The sequence below is a fragment of the Globicephala melas genome, chromosome 19, assembly GCF_963455315.2.
Source record: "Globicephala melas chromosome 19, mGloMel1.2, whole genome shotgun sequence".
Lineage (NCBI taxonomy): Eukaryota > Metazoa > Chordata > Mammalia > Artiodactyla > Delphinidae > Globicephala > Globicephala melas.
The window spans coordinates 15,693,223-15,712,612 of NC_083332.1; the positions used below are offsets into that span (position 1 = coordinate 15,693,223).

The 19,390-nt window shown below is 60.0% G+C and overlaps 1 protein-coding gene across 3 annotated transcripts; it reads right to left on the bottom strand.

The window, feature by feature from the left end:
* Positions 1-3,938: 3,938 nt before the first annotated feature.
* ARHGAP33 (Rho GTPase activating protein 33) lies at positions 3,939-18,098 on the bottom strand. 3 transcript variants are annotated; one of them, XM_060288719.1, is made up of 21 exons: positions 17,726-18,098; positions 15,398-15,495; positions 15,234-15,318; positions 14,800-14,880; positions 14,553-14,690; positions 14,029-14,121; positions 12,953-13,075; positions 12,788-12,865; positions 12,636-12,702; positions 12,493-12,552; positions 12,250-12,402; positions 12,064-12,166; positions 10,496-10,640; positions 10,336-10,418; positions 10,144-10,251; positions 8,604-8,749; positions 7,815-7,968; positions 7,586-7,731; positions 7,431-7,505; positions 5,716-6,381; positions 3,939-5,622 (listed from the first exon to the last, which is right to left on the bottom strand). In XM_060288719.1, the coding sequence occupies exons 1-21, from the start codon at positions 17,729-17,731 to the stop codon at positions 4,364-4,366; spliced, it is 3,867 nt and encodes a 1,288-aa protein (XP_060144702.1). In that variant the 5' UTR covers positions 17,732-18,098; the 3' UTR covers positions 3,939-4,363. The 3 variants fall into 3 exon arrangements, with proteins under 3 accessions (XP_060144702.1, XP_030730430.2, XP_060144703.1); XM_030874570.3 differs by lacking the exon at positions 17,726-18,098 and having other exon boundaries at positions 3,939-5,146; positions 5,231-5,622; positions 15,398-17,516; XM_060288720.1 differs by lacking the exons at positions 15,234-15,318; positions 15,398-15,495; positions 17,726-18,098 and having other exon boundaries at positions 14,626-14,690.
* Positions 18,099-19,390: the final 1,292 nt, after the last annotated feature.

The following is a 19,390-nucleotide window of genomic DNA, read 5'->3' on the forward strand; positions in this document are numbered from 1 at the left end:
CCTCCCATCCCCAGTGACCAGCCCCCACCTTGTTCTCTCAGTTCGCCCCTTCTTATCCTCCAGTGACTATTCCCATTCTCCCACTGCCTCCCATGCTCACCGCTATCCTCTCACCCTCTCAGACTCCACTGTGTTCCCAAGTGAGCCCCCCATCTTGATAGCCACCTCCCATGATCGTAGTGACACCTTTATCCCTCAGTCCTCCCACCCTGCCACCTCCTGTCCCTGTTCCGTCCCTTTCCTAATCCATTACTGTTCTCATCATTCTGCTGCAGCCGCTGCCTGGACGGCAGCACACCTGTGCATGCGGGCGCCTTCTCGGGCCGCAGCCTGGTGATGCTGCACGTGCTGCAGGCGGGGGGGTGACCTGTGTCTGCATGACCAGCAGGGTCGCACCCCTCGGGAGTGGACAGAGGAAGGCGGTGCCAAGCAGATCTGGGAGGTGAGCCGTGGCCGGGGTGGGGTGAGGGCGTCAGGGCGGGCGCCCCACCCTGCCTCACCTCACGGGCCACCCCCTGTCCGGGTGCTGGAGCCGTTACAGCTCTGCTGTGCCCACACATCAGCACTGGTGCATGGCAGTGAGTTGGCACCCACTGCACCCCTGGGCCAGTTGCAGGCCAGCTCTGGACAGAGCCTGTGTGGTGATGTGCGGCTGATGCAGGCCGACAGGTAACAGCCCACATCCCGAAGCCTGCCCACCCACCGCTCCCAGCTACCTTGGACTTACTCTCAGACGGCCCTTTACCCCAGGGCACGGAGGCCGGAGCAGACCAGGAGAACCCCCCAAATCCCAGCCGTAGGGTTCGGCCAGGTAAGCGGGAGATGTTGGAGGGAGTGGGGACCACTCCGTCCTCCTCCTGCCTCATGGTCCCGCTCCCCACCCCCAGCGGAGCAGCTTGTGGCCACTGGGGCTGGTAACAGGTGGACCCCGAGGAGCGGCTGCCAGCCCGGGGCGAGCCCGACCGCACCTATGAGAGCAGCTCCCACACCCTCATGGCCAAGTGAGAGAGAGAGACCCCTCCCACACGCCTGCCTGGCTGTGCAGCAGAGCTCGGGGAAGAGTCCAGCTCTCCTCTCCCCTTACAGGGAAAGCCCCCTTGTCTCAGACCCACACTCTCTCCCCCTCCCCGTTTCTCCAGCCTCCTGTGGAGGGGCCACCCCGTGACCATGACCGTGACCGTGACCGTGTGGCAGCTGAAGGCACCTGGAGCCCAGCCTGACGTGCTGTTGCCTGACCTTCAGCACTGCAGGTACGTCACCCCAGCCTTCCCGCCAGGCCAGCCCAGTCCTGCAGAGCAGTCTCCTGCCTGCCCTCCCGACTCAAGTGTTTCGGAAACAGAAGCGCAGGGAGTGTGGCAGTGGCCGCGGTTACAGTCTTCACCTCTGGGCCAGCGCTTGGCATGAAGCCCTCCTACTGGTGTGACCCCTCCCCACGGGCAAGTGGGTACCCAGTTCGGTGCACTGTCTTGTAGGCCTCTGAGAGGAGGCGGGCGTAGGGAGGGATACCACAGACAGGGTGCTGGTTCTACCACTGCCAGGCTGTGTGACCCGGGGTCTCGGTTTCCCCTCCGTCTGGTGGCTGAGGCAGATTGTCAGCCCCTGGTGCGTGGTGATCTGTGCCCGAGGGCAGCCCCCTGCCCCGTGTGGGTTGGGGCCTCCTCGTGAGTGGCCTGCTCTCCGCCTGCCCTGCACCACACCAGCCTGTTGCTGCTGACGGCACTGAGCCCCTCGGCCGACCCGTCGGGGCTGTGCCTTCTCTTCGAACCCGTGTGGCTGGGACCAAGAGAGGGGGCCCCTGCCCTGTGCCGGCCTGCTGCCTGGCCACCTGCCGCTGCAGGTGCTGGAGGCCCTGCTGTTCCTGCAGGCCCGCTGGCGTGCTCCTGGAGGCCTCAGCTCCCATGCTGTGCAGCTGATGCGGCCAGGCCTGGCCAAGGTGGGCAGCCTGGAGCACGGGCACCCGCTGCACCAACTCTGGCTGCGGCCTAGGTGAGCGCCTGCCTCACTTGCCTGCTCCTGCGTCCCTGTCCGGCGGCCACTGGCTCACCAGGTTCCTTGGCCTCCACAGGCCACAGCAGGGCTACCCGTGGGGAGGCCCAGGCCCAGGCCCAGGGCTGCCCCCACCTCCCGAACTGTACCCGTGGTTGCCACTTGAGCTCATCTGCGGTAACACGCCTGCCGCCACCTCAGACCTCTACAGCTTCTGCATCCTGGCCCAGGAGGTCTTCACTGGTCAGCGAGTGACCCCGCTCCCTGCCCCAGTGAGGCCCCCACCCGTTTGGGTCCCCCAATCATGCTTCCTCACAAGAGAGCTTCCCTGGGCTGGAAGAGAAGGGCCTGAACTGGAGGCCGGTGAAGGCTGAACTGGAGGCCGGTGAGAGCCCAGCTCTGGACCCCCTGATGCCAGCCCCCTACCAGGCCCTGGTTCGGGCTGGGCTGGGTCTAGGGCCTGCTGACCACTGGGGCAGCCTGCAGAGTACACAATACCTGCTGAGGAAGGCCATGGCTCAGGTATAGGGCAGGTCGGCCAGGGTGGGTGGTAGCCCTGGAACCTCAGGCAGGGCCCGTGTCCCACACCCAGCCTCCTCTCCACAGGACTCAGCCTCTGAGGTGAGCTCCCCAATGGATTGGACCACACTGTGCCCTTCACCCCAGGGGTCTCCACCAGGTTAGAGGGCAAGGAGGGGATGGTAGCAGGTGCTAAGCACAGGTCAGCTGTGACCCCACCCCATTCCAACCAACTGGTCTGTTCCCCCAGAGCCAAGACTGCACTCAGGCCTGTGCCCCCTGTGATGTCCCCAGGCCCCTCCTCATCCCAGGTAGGAGCCAGGACAGGCATGTGGAGGACCAAGGGAGCTGTGGGGCACCTGGGCGACCATGCCAGCTCTCTGCCGTCGCTCTCTGCAGGTCATGGGCCACAGCAAAGTCCAGAGGGGTGCAGCCTGGGACTCGGGCAGCAGCTTGACTCTAGGCAGCAGCTCGAGTCCCAGCCCTAGCCTCTGCCCAGGGCACAGCCCCACAGCCAGCGTCAGCCTGGACCGCTGCCTGGAGCCCAGATCAACAGTATGGATACCCTGAGCCCTGTGCCACCAACCACTTGCTCACCTGTGACCCCTCCCTCCAGTTGTCACCAACCCCAATTTCCCTGGCTGCCTCTCCTCTGACCAGGGACCCGCTGGGACCCCCAACTGTCCACTCGATGACCTGTGACCCCCAACCAACCCTGCTTCCCCCAGGGCCCTGCCCTGTACTCCAGCCTTCAGGACTCAGCCTCCCTGCTGGGGACTCAGAGCTCTGAGGAGCAGTTTGAGAGGAAGTTCTCAGCCAAGATCCAAGCCCTGCAGGGGCTGTGGTGGCACACACACAGGGCTGCCCTGCTGACCCCCAGCCCTGTGAGCCCACCCCCTGCCTACTGACCCACAGGGAGGCTTCCCACACCCTGGAGACTGCTGGCAGGGAAGGCCACGAGGGCAGGTGAAGCAGAGGACCCTGAGCCCAGCCCCTGCCCCACCCCACCCTCCCAGGGCCATCCTGAGCTCCGTGGCCACCGGGTGGCAGCTCTAGTCTTTTACTCCTGCAGGCGCCCAGCCCTGAGCTGATCAGAGGAAGTCTCTTCTCCAGCCTGCAGAAGTGAGAAATGGGGCACTGGTGGGAGGCCACAGGCCCCTTCCTCATCCCTGAGATAACCCTCACCTGCCCGCCACCAACCCCGCCCCCCACCCCCAGGATGGATCTGCTGGAGATCATAGCAGAGCTACAAGGTGGATGCCAACTTGAAGACAGGCCCAGGCTCAATCCCACTCCTGACACAAACTGTTAGGGCACCCATGGCCCCTTCTCTGCAGATATTGCCCCTCAGAGTCTCCCAGGAGTGACTCGCCACTTAGCACCTGCTGAAATGATAAAATGAGAAAGCAACCCATCTGTTACTGCCTCTTTATTCACTGAGCCTGGTCCCAGCATGACACTAGCAGCCACATTTTCACCATTTTTATTCATTAATTTTGTCAGATGGTTTAGTGGGGTATGGGGGGGGAGATGGCAGGAGCTGTCCCCCCACCCCCTGTGCACAGGACAGGACATGCTGGGAACTCCTGGAGAGAAAGGGAGGACAGGGAGTCAGCCTAACCCTCTCAGATTTGTGCAAGAGCCCCCAGGATGGAGGGTGGTGGGGTGATGGGCATGCCCTTCAGCCCAGGGTAGGTAAGCTATGATAACAGGTTAGGGACCCACATCAGAGGCAAGTTACAAAGTTAGAAACCTGGGGTAGGGGTCAGGAGCTCAAGAAAATACAAAACAAGGGATTAGGTTGGACCAAGATCAGTGAGGGAGAAGAGAAAGGAGGAAGGTCTCTCCCAGCTCTGGCTCAACAGTAGCTTCGGGTCTGGCCCTCAGAGTGGAAGGACCAGCTGGGAGTGGGGTAGGGGGGTGGGGGACCAGCCCCCTCCCTTCCTTGCCCCCCATTCCTGTACAAGGACCCTCGGTGGTGCTCGCCCCCCCTTCCATAGGCTGGTGGGGCTGCCCTGTAGGGGAGCGGGTCTGGAGGGCCCCAGGGCCCAGGCACCCTGTGAGGGGTGTGGTGGCCCCAGGGGGCCCGCTGTTTCTGGGGGAGGCGGGGGGCTGGGGGACCAGGATCAGAGCGGCTTCTGGGGTGGGCCGGAGGGGAGGAGGAGCTGGAAGAGGCGGGTGAGGGACCCCTGGGCCCTAGGGCTAGGTTGACATAGAGGGGCTCAGGTCGGGTGGGGCGCCGGGCAGGGTGCTGGGGGGCTGAGTAGCCAAGGTGGTCGTGGGGAAAGCAGGAGGGGGGTGGTGGGTAACTGAGCAGGAAGTCGGGGGACCTATGGAGTGGTGGTGATTGGCCAAGCATGCCATACGAGGCATTGAGCCTATCTGGGGGCATGGAACGCAAGGGACTCCAGGACCGGGTGGGACCAGAGTAAGGGGACCCCTCGCCTGCCTCGATCTCATAGTACAGGTTCTCTCCTCTGTCCAGTGGTGCAGGGGGACCCAGGGGGCTCCTCCAGACTGGGGCTGGGGAGCTGGGCTGGAAGGATGGGGAGCCAAGGGGGTACAAGCCTGGCCTGGGGACCCCGAGGAAGGATGGTAGGCACTCCCGGGGGGCTGAGGAGAAGAAGCCAGGGGTAGGAACCTGTGGGGGGACAGAACACAGGAAGTGGGCTGCCATCTCTGGCACATCCCTGTACCTCCCACCTGTCCTGAGCTGGGCACTGACCTGGGAAGGGCCCCTGGGTCCCCTCCTTGAGGTCCCCGTGGGCCGCTGGCTCCTCACCAGGCTCCCATCGCTTTGTTGTCTTGGTAGGGAGGGTGGGGGTCCCGGAGCCCAGGCACCTGGGTGGGCTAGGGAGCGGGGGGGTGGCCCACTCCCTGAGGTCCCTGGGGGCTCACTGCCCACCTCCAGGGACAGCGAGCCGTGGAAAGGGGAGTGGGGAGCAGACGGGGTGCTGCCCTGCTCCTGCTGACTCTGTCTCTGAGCCACCTGCTGAGCCCGCTCAGCCAGGGCCAGGGCCATGAGGCGCGCTGGGTTTTTGGGAGGCGGGGGCGGGGCCCCCCCAGGACGAAGGAGGGACAGGGGTGGGGGCAGCAGCGGTGAATCCATACCAGCACCTAGGAGAGGAGTGGGAAGAGGAGTCGGCAGGGTCTTGGGCGCAGCCTCAGGGCTGTGAGGGTGCGGGATCAGGGGGGCTGGACAGTACTCACCATGCTGGCCTTGGGCTCCCCGGGGACCAGGCAGTGCCAGCTTGCTGCAGATCTCTTGTTGGCAGGTGTCGCTCAGCTGGGCCTCAGCTCCACGCAGCAGCAGGGGGATGAGATGGGGGCGCAGGCCTGGGCTGGGGCTGAGGGCTGGCGCTGGGGTGGCCGAGGCAGGTGTTCCTCCAGCCCCCAGCAGCTCCAGGACAGCGGGTGGCACCGATACAGCCAGGGGCTCTGAGATGTCCAGGGCAATGGGTGAGGCAGGGCCGGTGGGTCCACGGGGCGAGAGGGCCTGGGGGGTCACCCTGGGTGGAAAGGCAGAGGCGGGGGCCGGGGGGGCCGGGCTGGCGGGAGGTGCAGGGTCCCCTGGGGTGGGGCTACTGCATCGAAAGGTAAGGGGATCAAAGTCAAGCCCCCGGAGCCCCTCCAGGCAGCGGGGTGGGCTGAAGTCCAGCTCGTCCCCATCATCTAGCCAGGCTGAGGCTCGGTGTGAGGGGGAACCGGAGAGCGCCCCCAGCCCAGCTGCGGAGGACTCGGAGGTCTCGGGGGACTCGGAGGTCTCGGAGGACTCGGAGGATGATAGGCTCTCGCAGGAGCCAGCAGGTGCTGGGCCCACAGGAAAAGCATCACTGCTGGAGTGGGGTCGCCGTAGCCTGTGCAGCCTCTGGAGGCCTGGAAGGGCAGTATGGGGGGTGCAGTTAGGGGTCAGGGGTCAGAACTTTACATACCCATATACATCAGTGAGAACAGGACACACCACCCAGTAAGTTGGGGAAATAACATGAAGAGGCACGTCCCTGGACAGGGTCACAATGGCTGGGAATCCAGGGAGAGCTCTTCAGACTCATGGGTGATAAAGGAAATAAATGGCAAGTCCATGAAGAGAATCCTTCCAGACCCAAAGGCAAGAATGAAGTCTGACGACCCCACTGGCTGTGAGCATGAGACCAGCAAGATCTCATACACAGTGGCTGGGAGTACAGCGTGGGGCGACCACGTCTGGGAAATACTTGGGCCTTGTCTTGTACAGTTGGACGTGAGCATACCGTACAGTATGCACCTCCACTCCTGGGCGAGCTCATCAGAGCCCCCAGATCCATCAGGAGGAGGATGGACAAGCAACTCCCAAGGGGACACCCACACATGGAACACTAGAGAGTGACGGAGAGGAAGGAGGCTGAGCTCTACTCAGCAGCGCGGACGGCAGCCTATAATGTAGTGGTGAGTGAATCCACATATAGCGCGATACCGCTTTTAATGGTACCCTTTAATTAAAGTTTCAAAACAACTAGAACTTCCCAGTATGTTATTGACGCCTGCACCTGTATGTGATAAAACTGTAAATGCAAAGGGATGAAGCTATCAAATTTAGAGGATGCCTGTGGTGGGGAGGCAGCAGGTGGGAGGGGGAAGAGTTCGCAGGTAACATAGTGGCGCTCTTTTAGTTCTGGCCAGTGGGTTCATGGGTGTTCATTATACTATTTAATTTTTTTTTCAAAAGGGATGAATAAAAGACTTTGAAAGGACGCTGCATGGACCAGTGATCATAGTGCATCAGGAAACAAGGGTGAAGCTTTATCCAACTTATTGTACCTATGGTCCAGATTAAAAACGAAAAAAACCCAAGACCCCCAAATCTGAAAACACCACTTGGAGCCCAGCTCAGGGCCCCAGTCCCTCCCAGCTCCACCTGGGCATAGGCAGCGCTGCCCTGTGCTCACCAGCCCCGCTGGCCTGCGATGACAGAGACTCCTCACTCTTGGTAGATCTCAGCGTGACAGTGTCAGGTCGGCTACCTGCAGGGAGAGGAAGAAGGGTCACGGGGGGCACTACACAGTGCCTCTCTGACCACCACACCAGCTGCCCGGCCTCTGACCTGAAGGTGGCGGTCGGGCACGGGTGCCCCCTAGCCAGGGAAGAGGCTTCTTTCGGGGGATGCTGGGGCCCCGGCCCAGGGCAAAGAAGGTCTTCCAGCTGCTACCCCCAGGCTTCCGCTGTTTCTCGCCTCTCTCCCCCTTCCTCCTGGAGTTTGGGTGAGACACAGGAGGCAGGCTGAGAGCTGGGGCCCCCCGGCGAGCCCCTCCCCTTCCAGGCCTCCCACTCACCTTTCCACAGGTGAAGCTGGGGCCTTGGAAGTTGTGGGCTCGGTGGGCGTCCCCAGCCGGCCCTGGGTGCGAGCCTGGGCTTCCTCCAGCGTCAGCAGGCGAGTGGAGGGGCCGCTGCCCGCAAGGGACTTGGGCCTGGGGAGGAGGCAGCGGCCTGGGAAGTCGGGAAAGGGGGCAGCCGTCAGCTCTGGGACCATTCAAGGCCACAGGCAAAGCCAAGCGCTACAGCCCAAGCCCCGGCCCAGCAGCGTGCCCACCCGGGCTGGCAAGGCAGGGGGCCAGGGCGGATCAGGCGGGAACGGGTGGGCAGCAGGCAGGTGAGGAGGAGGCGTGAGGCAGAACGAGCTGATGAGGAGGCAGCTCCCAGCAGCCAGCGAGGACAGCGGCTCTGGCTTCAGTTACCTCGAGCCAGAGGGCCCTCCGACGTGCTGAATCCTGACTGGGCTGGGGTCCGGGGCAGGGCGGGGAGTCTGGGTGGGGCTGGGGCGGGGTCAAGTCTGGGGACCTCCCACCTCCTCCCAGGTGGACCCAAGGCCCCGAGCGCCCCCAGGAGCTACAAGGGGTGAAGGAAGAACGATGTCCGGGCCAAGAAGTGGGGATCCTGAGCGTAGGAGCTGAAATGAGAAGGGGGGGGAGGGGAGGGAGAGGCCGGGGCGGGGTCCTCAAGGAGCCAGAAGGGAGGTCCAGCTTCAGTGGGATAGGGATGGGGCTGGGAGCCCACCTGCCCTCCCGCTGCAGCCCGGACAATGAGGGGGCAGTAGTCAGGACATCGGGGGTGGATGGGCATACCTGCAGGGTCAAGGCCAGCAGAGGTGAAAGTGTCACTGAACAGGACGTCCACGTGGGTGAGCAGGAATTCCACCACCACCGACTGCACCCGCACCTCCCGGAAGGCTGCTGCCCCCCCCAGCCCCACTGACTCCAGCTCCATGGACCTGGATGGGAGGACGGGGAGGGTGGCCCGGTGCCTCGAGCCCCAGCTGGTGGGTTCTGGCCAGGCGAGGTAGGGAGCCTTGGAAGCAATGCCTATCATTCAATGTCTCTGACCCCATCAAACTAAAACTGCATTCTCAACCCTTCCCCAAACCTGCTCCCTCCCTGCCTATCCCATTTCAGTCAGTGTACTTCTTCTAGTGGTTCAGGCCAAACACCCTAGAATTGTCCTTGGCCCGTCTTTCCCTCACACCCACATCCAGTCTCGGCAGACCCTGTTGGCTCCACCCACAAAGTCTATCCAGAATCTAAACTCTGCTCCTCCACTACCCCCACCCTGGCCCGGCCTCCACGCTCTCCCTCCTGGACCATCACACAACCTCCTCCCTGGTCTCCCTGCTCCCATCCCGCCCCTACAGTCTGCTCCCCACACACAGCCAGAGGGAGCCTGTGAACCCCTGAGTCAGATCAGGGCCCTCCTGGCTCAGAGCCCTCTTCTGGCTGCATTTCACTCCTGGTAAAAGCCAAAGTCCTCACTATGACCCACAACCCATAAGTCCCTCCCCTACCTGGTCCATCACCTCTCTGACCTTACCATCTCCTCCCCCTCAACCCCTCCCTCACTCACTCAGCTCCAGTCACACTGGCCCCTCTGCTGCTCCTCCAAAACACTAGGCCCTGACCCAGCCCCAGGACCTTTGCACTTGCTATTCCCTCTGCCTAGTTTGCTCTTCCTCAGATATCCACATGGGTCCTTTCCTCACCTTCTGCAGGTATCAACTCAAATGTTACCTTCTCAATGGAGTCTTCCCCACCCACTTCATTTAAAATTGTAAACCTCTATATTCCAGGTCTGTCTTTATTTTTTCTCCTGTAGTTCTTATACCTACCATGTACCATCTGTTTTATTTATTTACTTATCTGTTTCCCAAGAAGAACTGAACTCCTCCAGAACAGAGAACTTGCCTGTCTTGGTCACCATCAAATCCTCTGGGGCTTACTCTGCTGCTGGCCATGGAAGACTTTTTCCTGAAGCCTTCACTGCCAGTCTAAACATTTCAAATGCCATGGCCCTGCAGATCTCCCTTCCCCACTTTGTAATCTTTCTCCTTGCCACTCATCACCATCAGACAGCGCTCTGTGTTTTTCTTGTAATGGTTCACTGTCATCTCCCGCATGAGAATGTGAGCCCAGAGCACAGGTTCCTGCTCACTACTGTGTCCCCGGTGCTGAGAACAGGGGCTGGCATACTGGCATCCAACACTTAAGAAATATGTGAAATGAACAAGAGAGCAAAAGCTGGGTGGGTTCCTGGGGTGGGGGAGGGGGAGGGGGAGACTCAAGGCCCAGCCTGTGGGAGGGAGCTGGGGGGCAGGCTGGTGAGCTGCCAGCTTACCGTAGCAGGTTGGGTGCCCAAACAATGGCCAGGTTGCGGGCATGCATGCTGGTGTTGGCACTGTGTCTCGCCATGCGGGCCAAGTGCCTCAGCAGGTACTCCAGGGTCCTGGGGGTGGAAGCGGAGGGGGAAGCCTGAGCCTCAACTCCCTTGGGAGCCCACCACAGCCCTTCCCTGCCCCTCCTGGTTTACCTGTAGTGCGGCGGGGGCAGCTGCTGGATGACGTCGTGGACCCGCACCAGGCGCTCCTCCTCCCCAGGCACTGACATGGCTTCCTGAAATTGTGTGAGCATGAATGAGGGGGGCCGCACGCCTCCCAGCACCCTCCAACCTTGCCAGCGCCCTCACTCACGCTGAACTTCCCGTAGAGCTGGTATGTGAGCAAGGGGTTCGGCAGCTCTCGGAAGTAGAGCTTGCAGAGGGAGGACACGCTGTGGATGTCCTGCAGGAAGGCGGGGCCAGACAGTTCAGGGATCCTCTCACTGTCAAACTCATGCCTGAGGCCACCAGGTCAAGGAGGAGGAAGATTCGGGTCAGAGCTAGCCCACCTGGCCGTGTCCTTCCCCCACCCCCTAAAGTGTCCACAGGTGGATGCAATCCTCTTCCTGTGCTGGGCTCTTCAGAGGCTCTCAGAACCTTACTGAGCCCCCCCTTCCCCCCAACAACCGTATGTGCCAAAGACAAGGGCACCCCACTTACAGAGGAGGACACTGAGGCTCAGGTGGGAGATGCCCTGCTTGTAGCTACCCAAGGCTATCTGCCTCCACAGTGTGACCGGGCTCTGTCCACAAAGTTGTGCCATTTTCCTGGCTCCAAGAGGTCACACTGGAAAATGCAGCTGAAATCCCAGCGGCCCCTGCTCACAACCTGGCGGTGTCCCACCCTCTCAGGTAAAAGCTCTATGCACGTGACCTCGGCCTCATCTCTCACTGCCCCAGGCTCCACGCTCTTGCTTCACGGCCTCCTGTCAGCTTGGAAGCCCATGCCTCACTGCTTCCCACCTCTTCGACTGTTGTTATGCATGCTGCCTCTCCTGGGCTCAGAACCCATCCTGTGGCTCCCCTCTTACTCCCAGTAAAAGCCCAAATCCTAACAGTCATCAAAAAGGCCCCCCGTGGGGCTTCCCTGGTGGCGCAGTGGTTGAAAGTCCGCCTGCCGATGCAGGGGACACGGGTTCGCGCCCCGGTCCGGGAAGATCCCACATGCCGTGGAGCGGTTGGGCCCGTGAGCCATGGCCGCTGAGCCTGAGCGTCCGGAGCCTGTGCTCCGCAACGGGAGAGGCCACAGCAGTGAGAGGCCCACGTATCGCCAAAAAAAAAAAAAAGGCCCTGCATGCTCTGCCCCTAATCATTTCGCAGACATCATCTCCTGCTGCTTTCCCCTCACGCTGGCTGTTCCCTCCAACGTGGATAAGCACATGGCTCGCTCCCTCACCTCCTCCACAGCGAGCTCTCCCCCAGGAGGCCTTCTCCGCCCACCCTACTGAAAACCGCAATACCCCCCCCCCGTTTTCTTATTATGATCTTGCTTACCCCTGTCTTTTTTCCTCCATACCACTTGTCACCTATTGTAAACTCTCTCATTTCCTTGTTTGGCTCCCCCTCTAGCACGTGCCCCGTGAGGGCAGGATTTTCTGGTTGTCTCATTCACCACTGCGTCCCCAGTGCCTAGTGCTTGGCATGTGGCAGGTGCTCAGTGAAGGCCGACCCCTCTGCTTTGAGTGCTTGTTCTGCTCTCACCTTTCAGACCTCAGCTGGGGTGTCACTTCCTCAAGGAAGCCTTCCCTGCCCCCACCCCGGTCCAACCCTGCCCTGTGCCCTCCCAATAACTCTGTGTCCCCAGCACATGGCACAGGGCCTGGAATAGAGATGATGCTCAATAAATGTTTGCAGAGGGAAGGGCTTGGTGGAGGGTCCTCACCGTAGCCTCTGGATGTTGGATGACACACCCGAGAGCCGATAGATTCCATCTACCACCCCATGGGCCTCGATAAACTCAGAGCAGCAGCGAAGCACCTGGGGCACTGGGAGAAACAGCGGGGTCAGGGCTGGGCAGGTTGCAGCCTGGGTGGGAGGATCGGGCAGGGCAGGTGGGCCCGGGCCTCACCATCCTGGCCTGAGTTGCTGAGGTGCTCTCCAAGGTCACAGCCGAAGACCCTCTGCCGCAAGATGCCCCGCTGCCGCAGCCGCTGCCGGGAAGGGCGGGAGTGCATGAAGGTGCGGAGGAGGCCGGCCAGCTTCCCACGCGGCCGGGGCACAGCTGTGGGTGTACAGGCGGGTCAAACAGGGTCAGTGCAGCCCCCGGTCTGATGGGGTGGGAGGCAGGGGCCTCGCCCCTCGTTTGCATTACCTGAGGTCAGAGAGGAGATACCCTGGGGAGCTGGGATACCACCCGGGGGACCGTCGGCATCTGTGGGGCGAACAAGGGGTGGAAAGGATGGATGGCAGACAAAGGATGCAGGAGGGCCTCCCCACTTTGCCCAGGACACTCACCCCCCTTTAGTCCTGGACCCGGCCGCTCTGTGAACAGCTCCACACACTCGCTGGGGAAGAATCCGACCTGAGGAGGGTTTGGGGTCAGTGACTGGGCCATCTGAGCTGGCGCAGTGCCCCGACCCCACCTGTCCACCCCAAGCCAGGCTCACCTGGAAGCCCCGCTTGCCCCGCCACCAGCTCCGATCCTCCGTGGGCGGCATGTCGATCACTGAGACAATGTCTCCCACCTGGGAGTGGGCAGGTGTGAGGAGGGAGGGTCAGAAGGCGCAGGGGAAGTGGGGACCCAGCTGGAGTCTGCTCCTCCACAGCCTCACCTCAAAGGACAGCTCGTCTGGTGCCTGGGCTGTGTACCGCTTCACCACATGGGCAGCGGCCACCGCAGGGATATTGAGTGAGGCCTCCTCACTGAGGAGCAGTCGCCGGCCGTGGTTGTCCAGCTGAGATGGAAGAGAATGTGGCAGGGAGAGGCCAGAGGAAGGCGATAATAAAGACAGAGAAGGTTCCTCCATGCCCAATGGAGGCCACCACCTGTCTCCCACCCAAGAGCCCCTGTCACTCAGAGCTATTGGTCAAACACCTACATTCTTGCCCCTCCCAAAACAAAGTCCTTTCCATGTCCCAGGACTACCCTGCCCGAAGTCTTTCTGATACGCCCCTGCACCCTCGTCCTCCATAGCAGACACTGCACATCTGCTATCTAAAAACCTGCTGCTTAGGGCTTCCCTGGTGGCACAGTGGTTAAGAGTCCGCCTGCCAATGCAGGGCACATGGGTTTGAGCCCTGGTCCGGGAATATTCCACATGCCACGGAGCAACCAGGCCCGTGCACTACAGCTAGTGAGCCTGCACTCTAGAGCCCGCGAGCCACAACTACTGAGCCCGTGAGCCACACTACTGAAGCCCGTGTGCGACAACTACTGAAGCCCGCACTCCTAGAGCCCGCCCGTGGTTCGCAACAAGAGAAGCCACCGCAATGAGAAGCCCGTGCATCGCAACGAAGAATAGCCCCCGCTCCCTGCAACTAGAGAAAGCCCACGTGCAGCAATGAAGATCCAACGCAGCCAAAAATAAAATTAATTAATTAAAAAAAAACCCAACCCTGCTGCTTTAAGCCACTCTTAGCCCGGCATTCTGTGAGCTACAGCCAAACCTATTTCTAACCAATATACCTTGAAATTCTCACATCCCTACAGCTCAACACCTGTGTGCGCATGCACGCACACACGTTTTTCCCCTCATAGGCAAGCGCCCACACAGACACTGAAATACCAGCGTCTCCTCCACTCCTACTCGTTTCTTTCCTGTGCCCACACACACCCTCCCACGCTGGTTCTTGCTCCCCAGACATCCCTCATTCACTCCCAGCTCCAAGCCCTCCTGCCCGGGCCCACCTCCATCCAGGTGAGCACGGGCCCACAGTTGAGGTTACTGTCCACCAGCCCTGACAGGGTCTCCAGGTACTGCAGCAGCAGCGGCACCAGCATCTGGGGGCAGGTGGTCAGAGTGGGCTATGTGAGAAGACCCTGCCCAAGACAGCCCACTGCCCTCCTATACTGCCCTAGCTCGCCTCTGGCAGAGCCGAAATTCAACTTGTACGCATGGGTGCTGCTCCATTCGCTCTTAAGTACTGAAATGCTGTCATATCAATTGGTTAAATAGACTATGCCGAGTCCCCGTGTGCCCCCATTGGTGTGGCCATTCTGACCCTTCCATGAAACCCCCGGGAACTCCCTATGATCCTACAACTAAAGGGAGTCTCCAGAACCCTGCTGCAGCTCTAAGGCCTCTGACTGGCTGGGACTCGGGCCATACCAGTGCTTAAATATTTCTCTATTCCCCTGCCTTGATGGTTTCACACATCTCTGATGAGGACACACCTTGGCTGAGGTAGGGGCTGGGACAACAAGTAGTCTACCTGGGCAGCCCTGGCACCCTCTGGGGGCGGGGGAAGCTCTGGGAGGCAGGAAAACCTCCGGTCAAATATGCACCGGTGGAGGTGGGCGTCCAGGGAACGGAAGTCATCATAACTGCGGAGAACTGGCCAGGAACGGCCCTGTGGGAGCGGGAAGGACAGGAGGGAGCAATGGTTCCATTACCCTGAGCTGAGGACTGGGGCAACCAGTCCGCCAGGCTCGATGAGAGGTAGGGGTGGGTGGCCTCACCTGACAGGTCACCTGCACCCCAAACACCAGTTCATTCTCTCCAGAGAAGCTGGGACCTTCACGCTCTGGAGACAGCAGGAGCTGTAGAGGGAAACAAAGGTCCAGGTGAGGGTCTCACTTTTTTCCAGCCCTGACCTCTCCAGATCGGCATTATCTAAGGATGGGTCTGTGTCCCCCTCCTGAGCCTCCCCAAAAGCAGGGCCTCGTGATGTCTTAGTCAGAGTACAGGGTCCTGGCACAAAGCATACACCTAACAAAAAGTTGTTGCTGAATGAATAAAGGAACAAATGAATGAATGAACAACTCTCCCCTTCTGCCCTGCAGCTCCTGCCACTGAGCAACCAGTCCCAAGGGTAGGTTTCAGCGGTAAGGTGGCTGATACTGCTTCAGGGCTGGGTGGGACCTTGCCTACCCACCTGGTGCTGCCCCCATACCTGAATGTGGCCGAAGTCAACGTTCTCGTAGTGGAAATGGGCACAGTCAGCCAGCCGGGGAAAGGGACCTCGAGGAGCCGAGAGCCTGGGGGACAGGTGACAGGTCACTAGTGGCTCCTGCACTTGGTTCCCCTCCTAAGTTGAGCCTCTCCCTCACCTCTCACCTCTTCCCAGGCTTGCCCTTCACACTGGGCCCCCCAGCAGGGGGCAGGGGCTGCACTGAGCCTTCCCCTGGGCCATCCAGGCTGTCAGTGCTGCGAGCCTGTAGAGCAGAAAGAAGCATCAGAGGCCCCCAGAGATGGGAGCAGAGAGACAACGGGAGCATTGTTATCTGTCAGCCCGGGCCTGCGGGCCCGAATTGCTCCATACACTGCCCTGAGCAGGGAGAAGAGGGGTAGGTCAGGGGGAGGTAAAGGCTGGGCTGAGGGTAGGTCTGCTTCTTCGTGTGTGGTCTGGGGTGGGGGGCTGGCAGAGCAGGGCCCACGGGTGAATTAGGGAAAGAGCATGTTGGTACCACCTCTCCCCATTTAAAACCCTCCTGTAGCCCCAGCAGAGTACAGTCATCTCCCGTATGTGCCTCTCCACGCCTTTCATAGACATCTGGACAGTCACTGCTCCCATCTTATCAGTCTTCCTGCTTCCACCTCTCCCTCCCTGCCAGCTTCTTCACAGCAAGAGCCTGTATAACTTTCACAAAACACAAATCTGCCTCTGTCTCTCCACAGCTCATGAATCTTCAATGGCTCCCTGTTGTCTTTAAGATAAAGTCTAGGGCTTCCCTGGTGGCGCAGTGGTTGAGAGTCCGCCTGCCGATGCAGGGGACGTGGGTTCGTGCCCCGGTCCGGGAAGATCCCACATGCCGCGGAGTGGCTGGGCCCATAAGCCATGGCCGCTGAGACTGCGCGTCCGGAGCCTGTGCTCCGCATCGGGAGAGGCCTCAACAGCGAGAGGCCCGCGTACCGCAAAAAAAAAAAAAAAAAAAAAAAGATAAAGTCTAAATATTCTGGTCTGTTTACCTCTCCAGCCTCATCTCTTCCCACTGCCTCTGCTCTCAGAGCTCTCAAACTTCTAAGAGTCCAACAAAAGTACCATCTTCTCATTTCCTTCTAGGGCTTTGCAAAGGCTGGTCCTGCTGCATGGAACACTCTTCCCCATCCTTTCCGTCTTTTCACTTATCCCTCAGGTCTCAGCTCTCATGTTCCCACCTCTCGGAAGTTCTCCCTGACCCTTCAGGCTGTGTCAGGCTCCTCTTCTGGACTCCCGCATCCCCTGAGCCACCCCCATCCCAGGCTTGATGTTGCCTGAGCTTCCCTCATTACAGCCTTGAGCACTCTGAGGTGTCCCTGTCTGGTGACAGTCCAATGGAGGAGTCCATCTCCCCCACTGGACTGGGACTGAGTCCCTAGTCCCCCAGCATTGCCCAGCACAGAGCTGGGCACAGAACTGATGCTCCTCACAGGTTGGGTTGTGCCTGATTCCTCTCTGGGTCCCAACGGCCAGTGCCAGCTCAGTCACACAGCAGGGGCTGCGTAAACTCTGATGAATAAATTAACCATCTGCCAGATGAGGATTCCTCAGGCTGGGCTCTAGCCTCTCCCTCCTTCGTATCTCTACAACGCCGACTTCATCCTTTGGGTCTCACCCTTGGGTGGGTCCCTCTCCAGCCCATGAAGCTCCCCAAGGCAGGAGGGGATCTGACTTTCTCTGTGCCTGGAGCAAAGGGGCCACACAGAGGTCTCAGTGAATGTTAAGTGAGCGAATGAGGGAATGAATGGATGAATGAGCAGGAGCAGCAGGGTGGGAGAGGGAGATGGTGGGGGAGGGTGGATGAGGACAAGAAGATGGAGAGGACCCAAGGATCACATCGGGGTACAATGCAGGCTTGGGATTAGGGTGGAGTAGGGAGGAGGGTAGCAGATGGAGAGGCTGAAGTAAAGGTTCAGGCTGATGGGGGATAAGGGAGGGTTGGTTGAGAGGGACTGGGAAGGGGTGAGAAAGACGAGAAGGAGAAGAAAAGGGTCAGGCTGAGGATGGAGCCGGATGGGGGTGGGGCTCAAGAATGAGAAACCGGCTGATGGTAGGAGGAGGAGGGGTCTAGGCCAGGGAGGGGTGGAGGCTGGGATGAGGACGCTGAGGATGGCTCTGGGATAGGGGCTGTTGAAGGACCCAGAGAGCCTCAGCAGGCCCCTGCGGGGGCCACTTGGAGGATGCGGGGTCCTTCCCTGGACCAGCCCTTTTTCCTCCCAAGTCTGGGTCTTCGGCCACTGTCACCCCCATCCAGGGCGTGGAAGAGGGATGCGCGCTGAGGGGGCGGGGCTCGGGTAAGAGCTCGGGCCCAAGACCAGGCCGGGGTACAAGAGGGACCGCGGTGAGGGGTGAGGGGCGGCGCAGGCCGCGGGCTCGGGCGGGGCCGGGGGCGGGGCGCGCGGGGCGTGGCCCCGCGCGGACAGACTGACTTCGCCGACAGATTGACGGCCGCGTGGGCGCCTCACCACCATGGTCGCGTAGCCTCCTCAGGCGCCGGCCGCGCTGGACCCCTCGCTCGTCGTCTTCGTCGCCGATGCCGCCGCCATGGCGACACAAAGGGGAGGGCGCGAGCTGCGCGCGGGCGGCTGCAGGCCCCGCCCCTAACGGCCGCCCGTGGCTCCGGCACTAGCCTCACAGGGGCGGGGGCAATGGGGGACGCGGCGCAGCGTCTCATTGGCTCCACCCTTGGCTTTAGGACGACGCCCCGCCCACATGGCGGATTTTCATTGGCTTGGGTCTCATTTCTGGCTCGGTCTCTCCGGTCCCGCCCCGCGAAGTTTGACAGCGCCACGCCTATGCCTGCTTTTCATTGGCCGTCATTCCCCTCCTGAGACACACCCTCAGGTTCTTTATGCTTTGCTTCTAACATTTCTAACACTAAGCTGTGGACCCTTCCCTTAGTCCACTGTCAGTGACCGCTCCTCTGCCACTTTCAATTGGCTTCTCCCATGGCCTCAAGCTTTTCTCCATCCCCTAAGCAGCTCTTCGAAGTCTCGATTCTCTGACCCCACTTTGTCAGTCCTTGACCCCTCCCCTGCCCACAGAATACTAACAACATTGGCCTCTGGATGTTTTTCACTGGCTCAGATGCCCTACCTGGGACATAACCCTAGGCAATCTGCGACTTAGCCTCCCGCTACTCACAGGACATTTTCCTTGCCTCCTCTTCTACTGCTTCTTACAGGTTGGCCTCCAGCCTTGACTCCTTTTTCCTAGGAATAAATTTAGCCTGCATGCCTGAACATGACCACGCCTCCCATAAAGCCAGTCCCAATTGTTCCCGCTGTTGACTGAGGCTCAGAAAACACTCTGTAGGGACTTCCCTGGTGGCTCAGTGGTTAAAGATCCGCCTACCAATGCAGGGGATACGGGTTCGAGCCCTGGTACGGGAAGATCCCACATGCCGCGGAGCAACTAAGCCCGTGTGCCACAACTACTGAGCTTGCGCTCTAGAGCCCGCAAGCCACAACTACTAAGCCTGCGTGCCACAACTACTGAAGCCTGCACACCTAGAGCCTGTGCTCTACGACAAGAGAAGCCACTGCAATGAGAAGCCTGCGCACCGCAACCAGGAGTAACCCCCGCTTGCCACAACTAGAGAAAGCCTGTGCGCAGCAACAAAGACCCAACACAGCCAAAAATAAATAATAAATTATAAATAAATACAGCTCTCTGATCCCTGGACCAGGTATGTACATTTTAAAAAAAGAAAGAAAGAAAAAGAAAACACTCTGTAACAACGCCCTTTCCAAGAGAATTTGCCATTGTTCATGCCCTCAACAAGGCCCTCGAAGGTACATCCTTGATCCACCCATTCATTCATTCAAAAACTCTGATCGCTTAATTTGTGGATATATCAGTAACCAAAACAGGGGAAAATATAACCTGCCCACATGGAGCTCAAAAGCTAGTGGGAAAAGACAGTTTACAAAATAAGAATTTTAAAATATAGAATATTAGAAAGCGATAAGTTCTATGGATAAAATTTAAGCCAATATTGGGGAAAGGGAGTGCTTGACTGGGGGGTAAATTTACAGCTACTTATTTCAGTTTATTGAACTTGCTGACCTCACTTCCATAACAGGGATTTCCCACATGAATTTCCCTCTGCCCAGAGTATTCTCTGCGCG

Bases quoted from the DNA above. Each gene is read 5' to 3' on its own strand.
- ARHGAP33 (XM_060288719.1), bottom strand. The intron at 12,703-12,787 runs GTGAGCCTGGCT...AACCCTCCTCAG, and splicing joins GGGGCAAGCGGGGCTTCCAG to GTCGGATTCTTCCCCAGCGA. The intron at 6,382-7,430 runs GTGAGCACAGGG...CTGCCCTTCCAG, and splicing joins ATCGCAGGCCAGCGGGGCTG to GCCTCCAGAGGCTGCACAGG.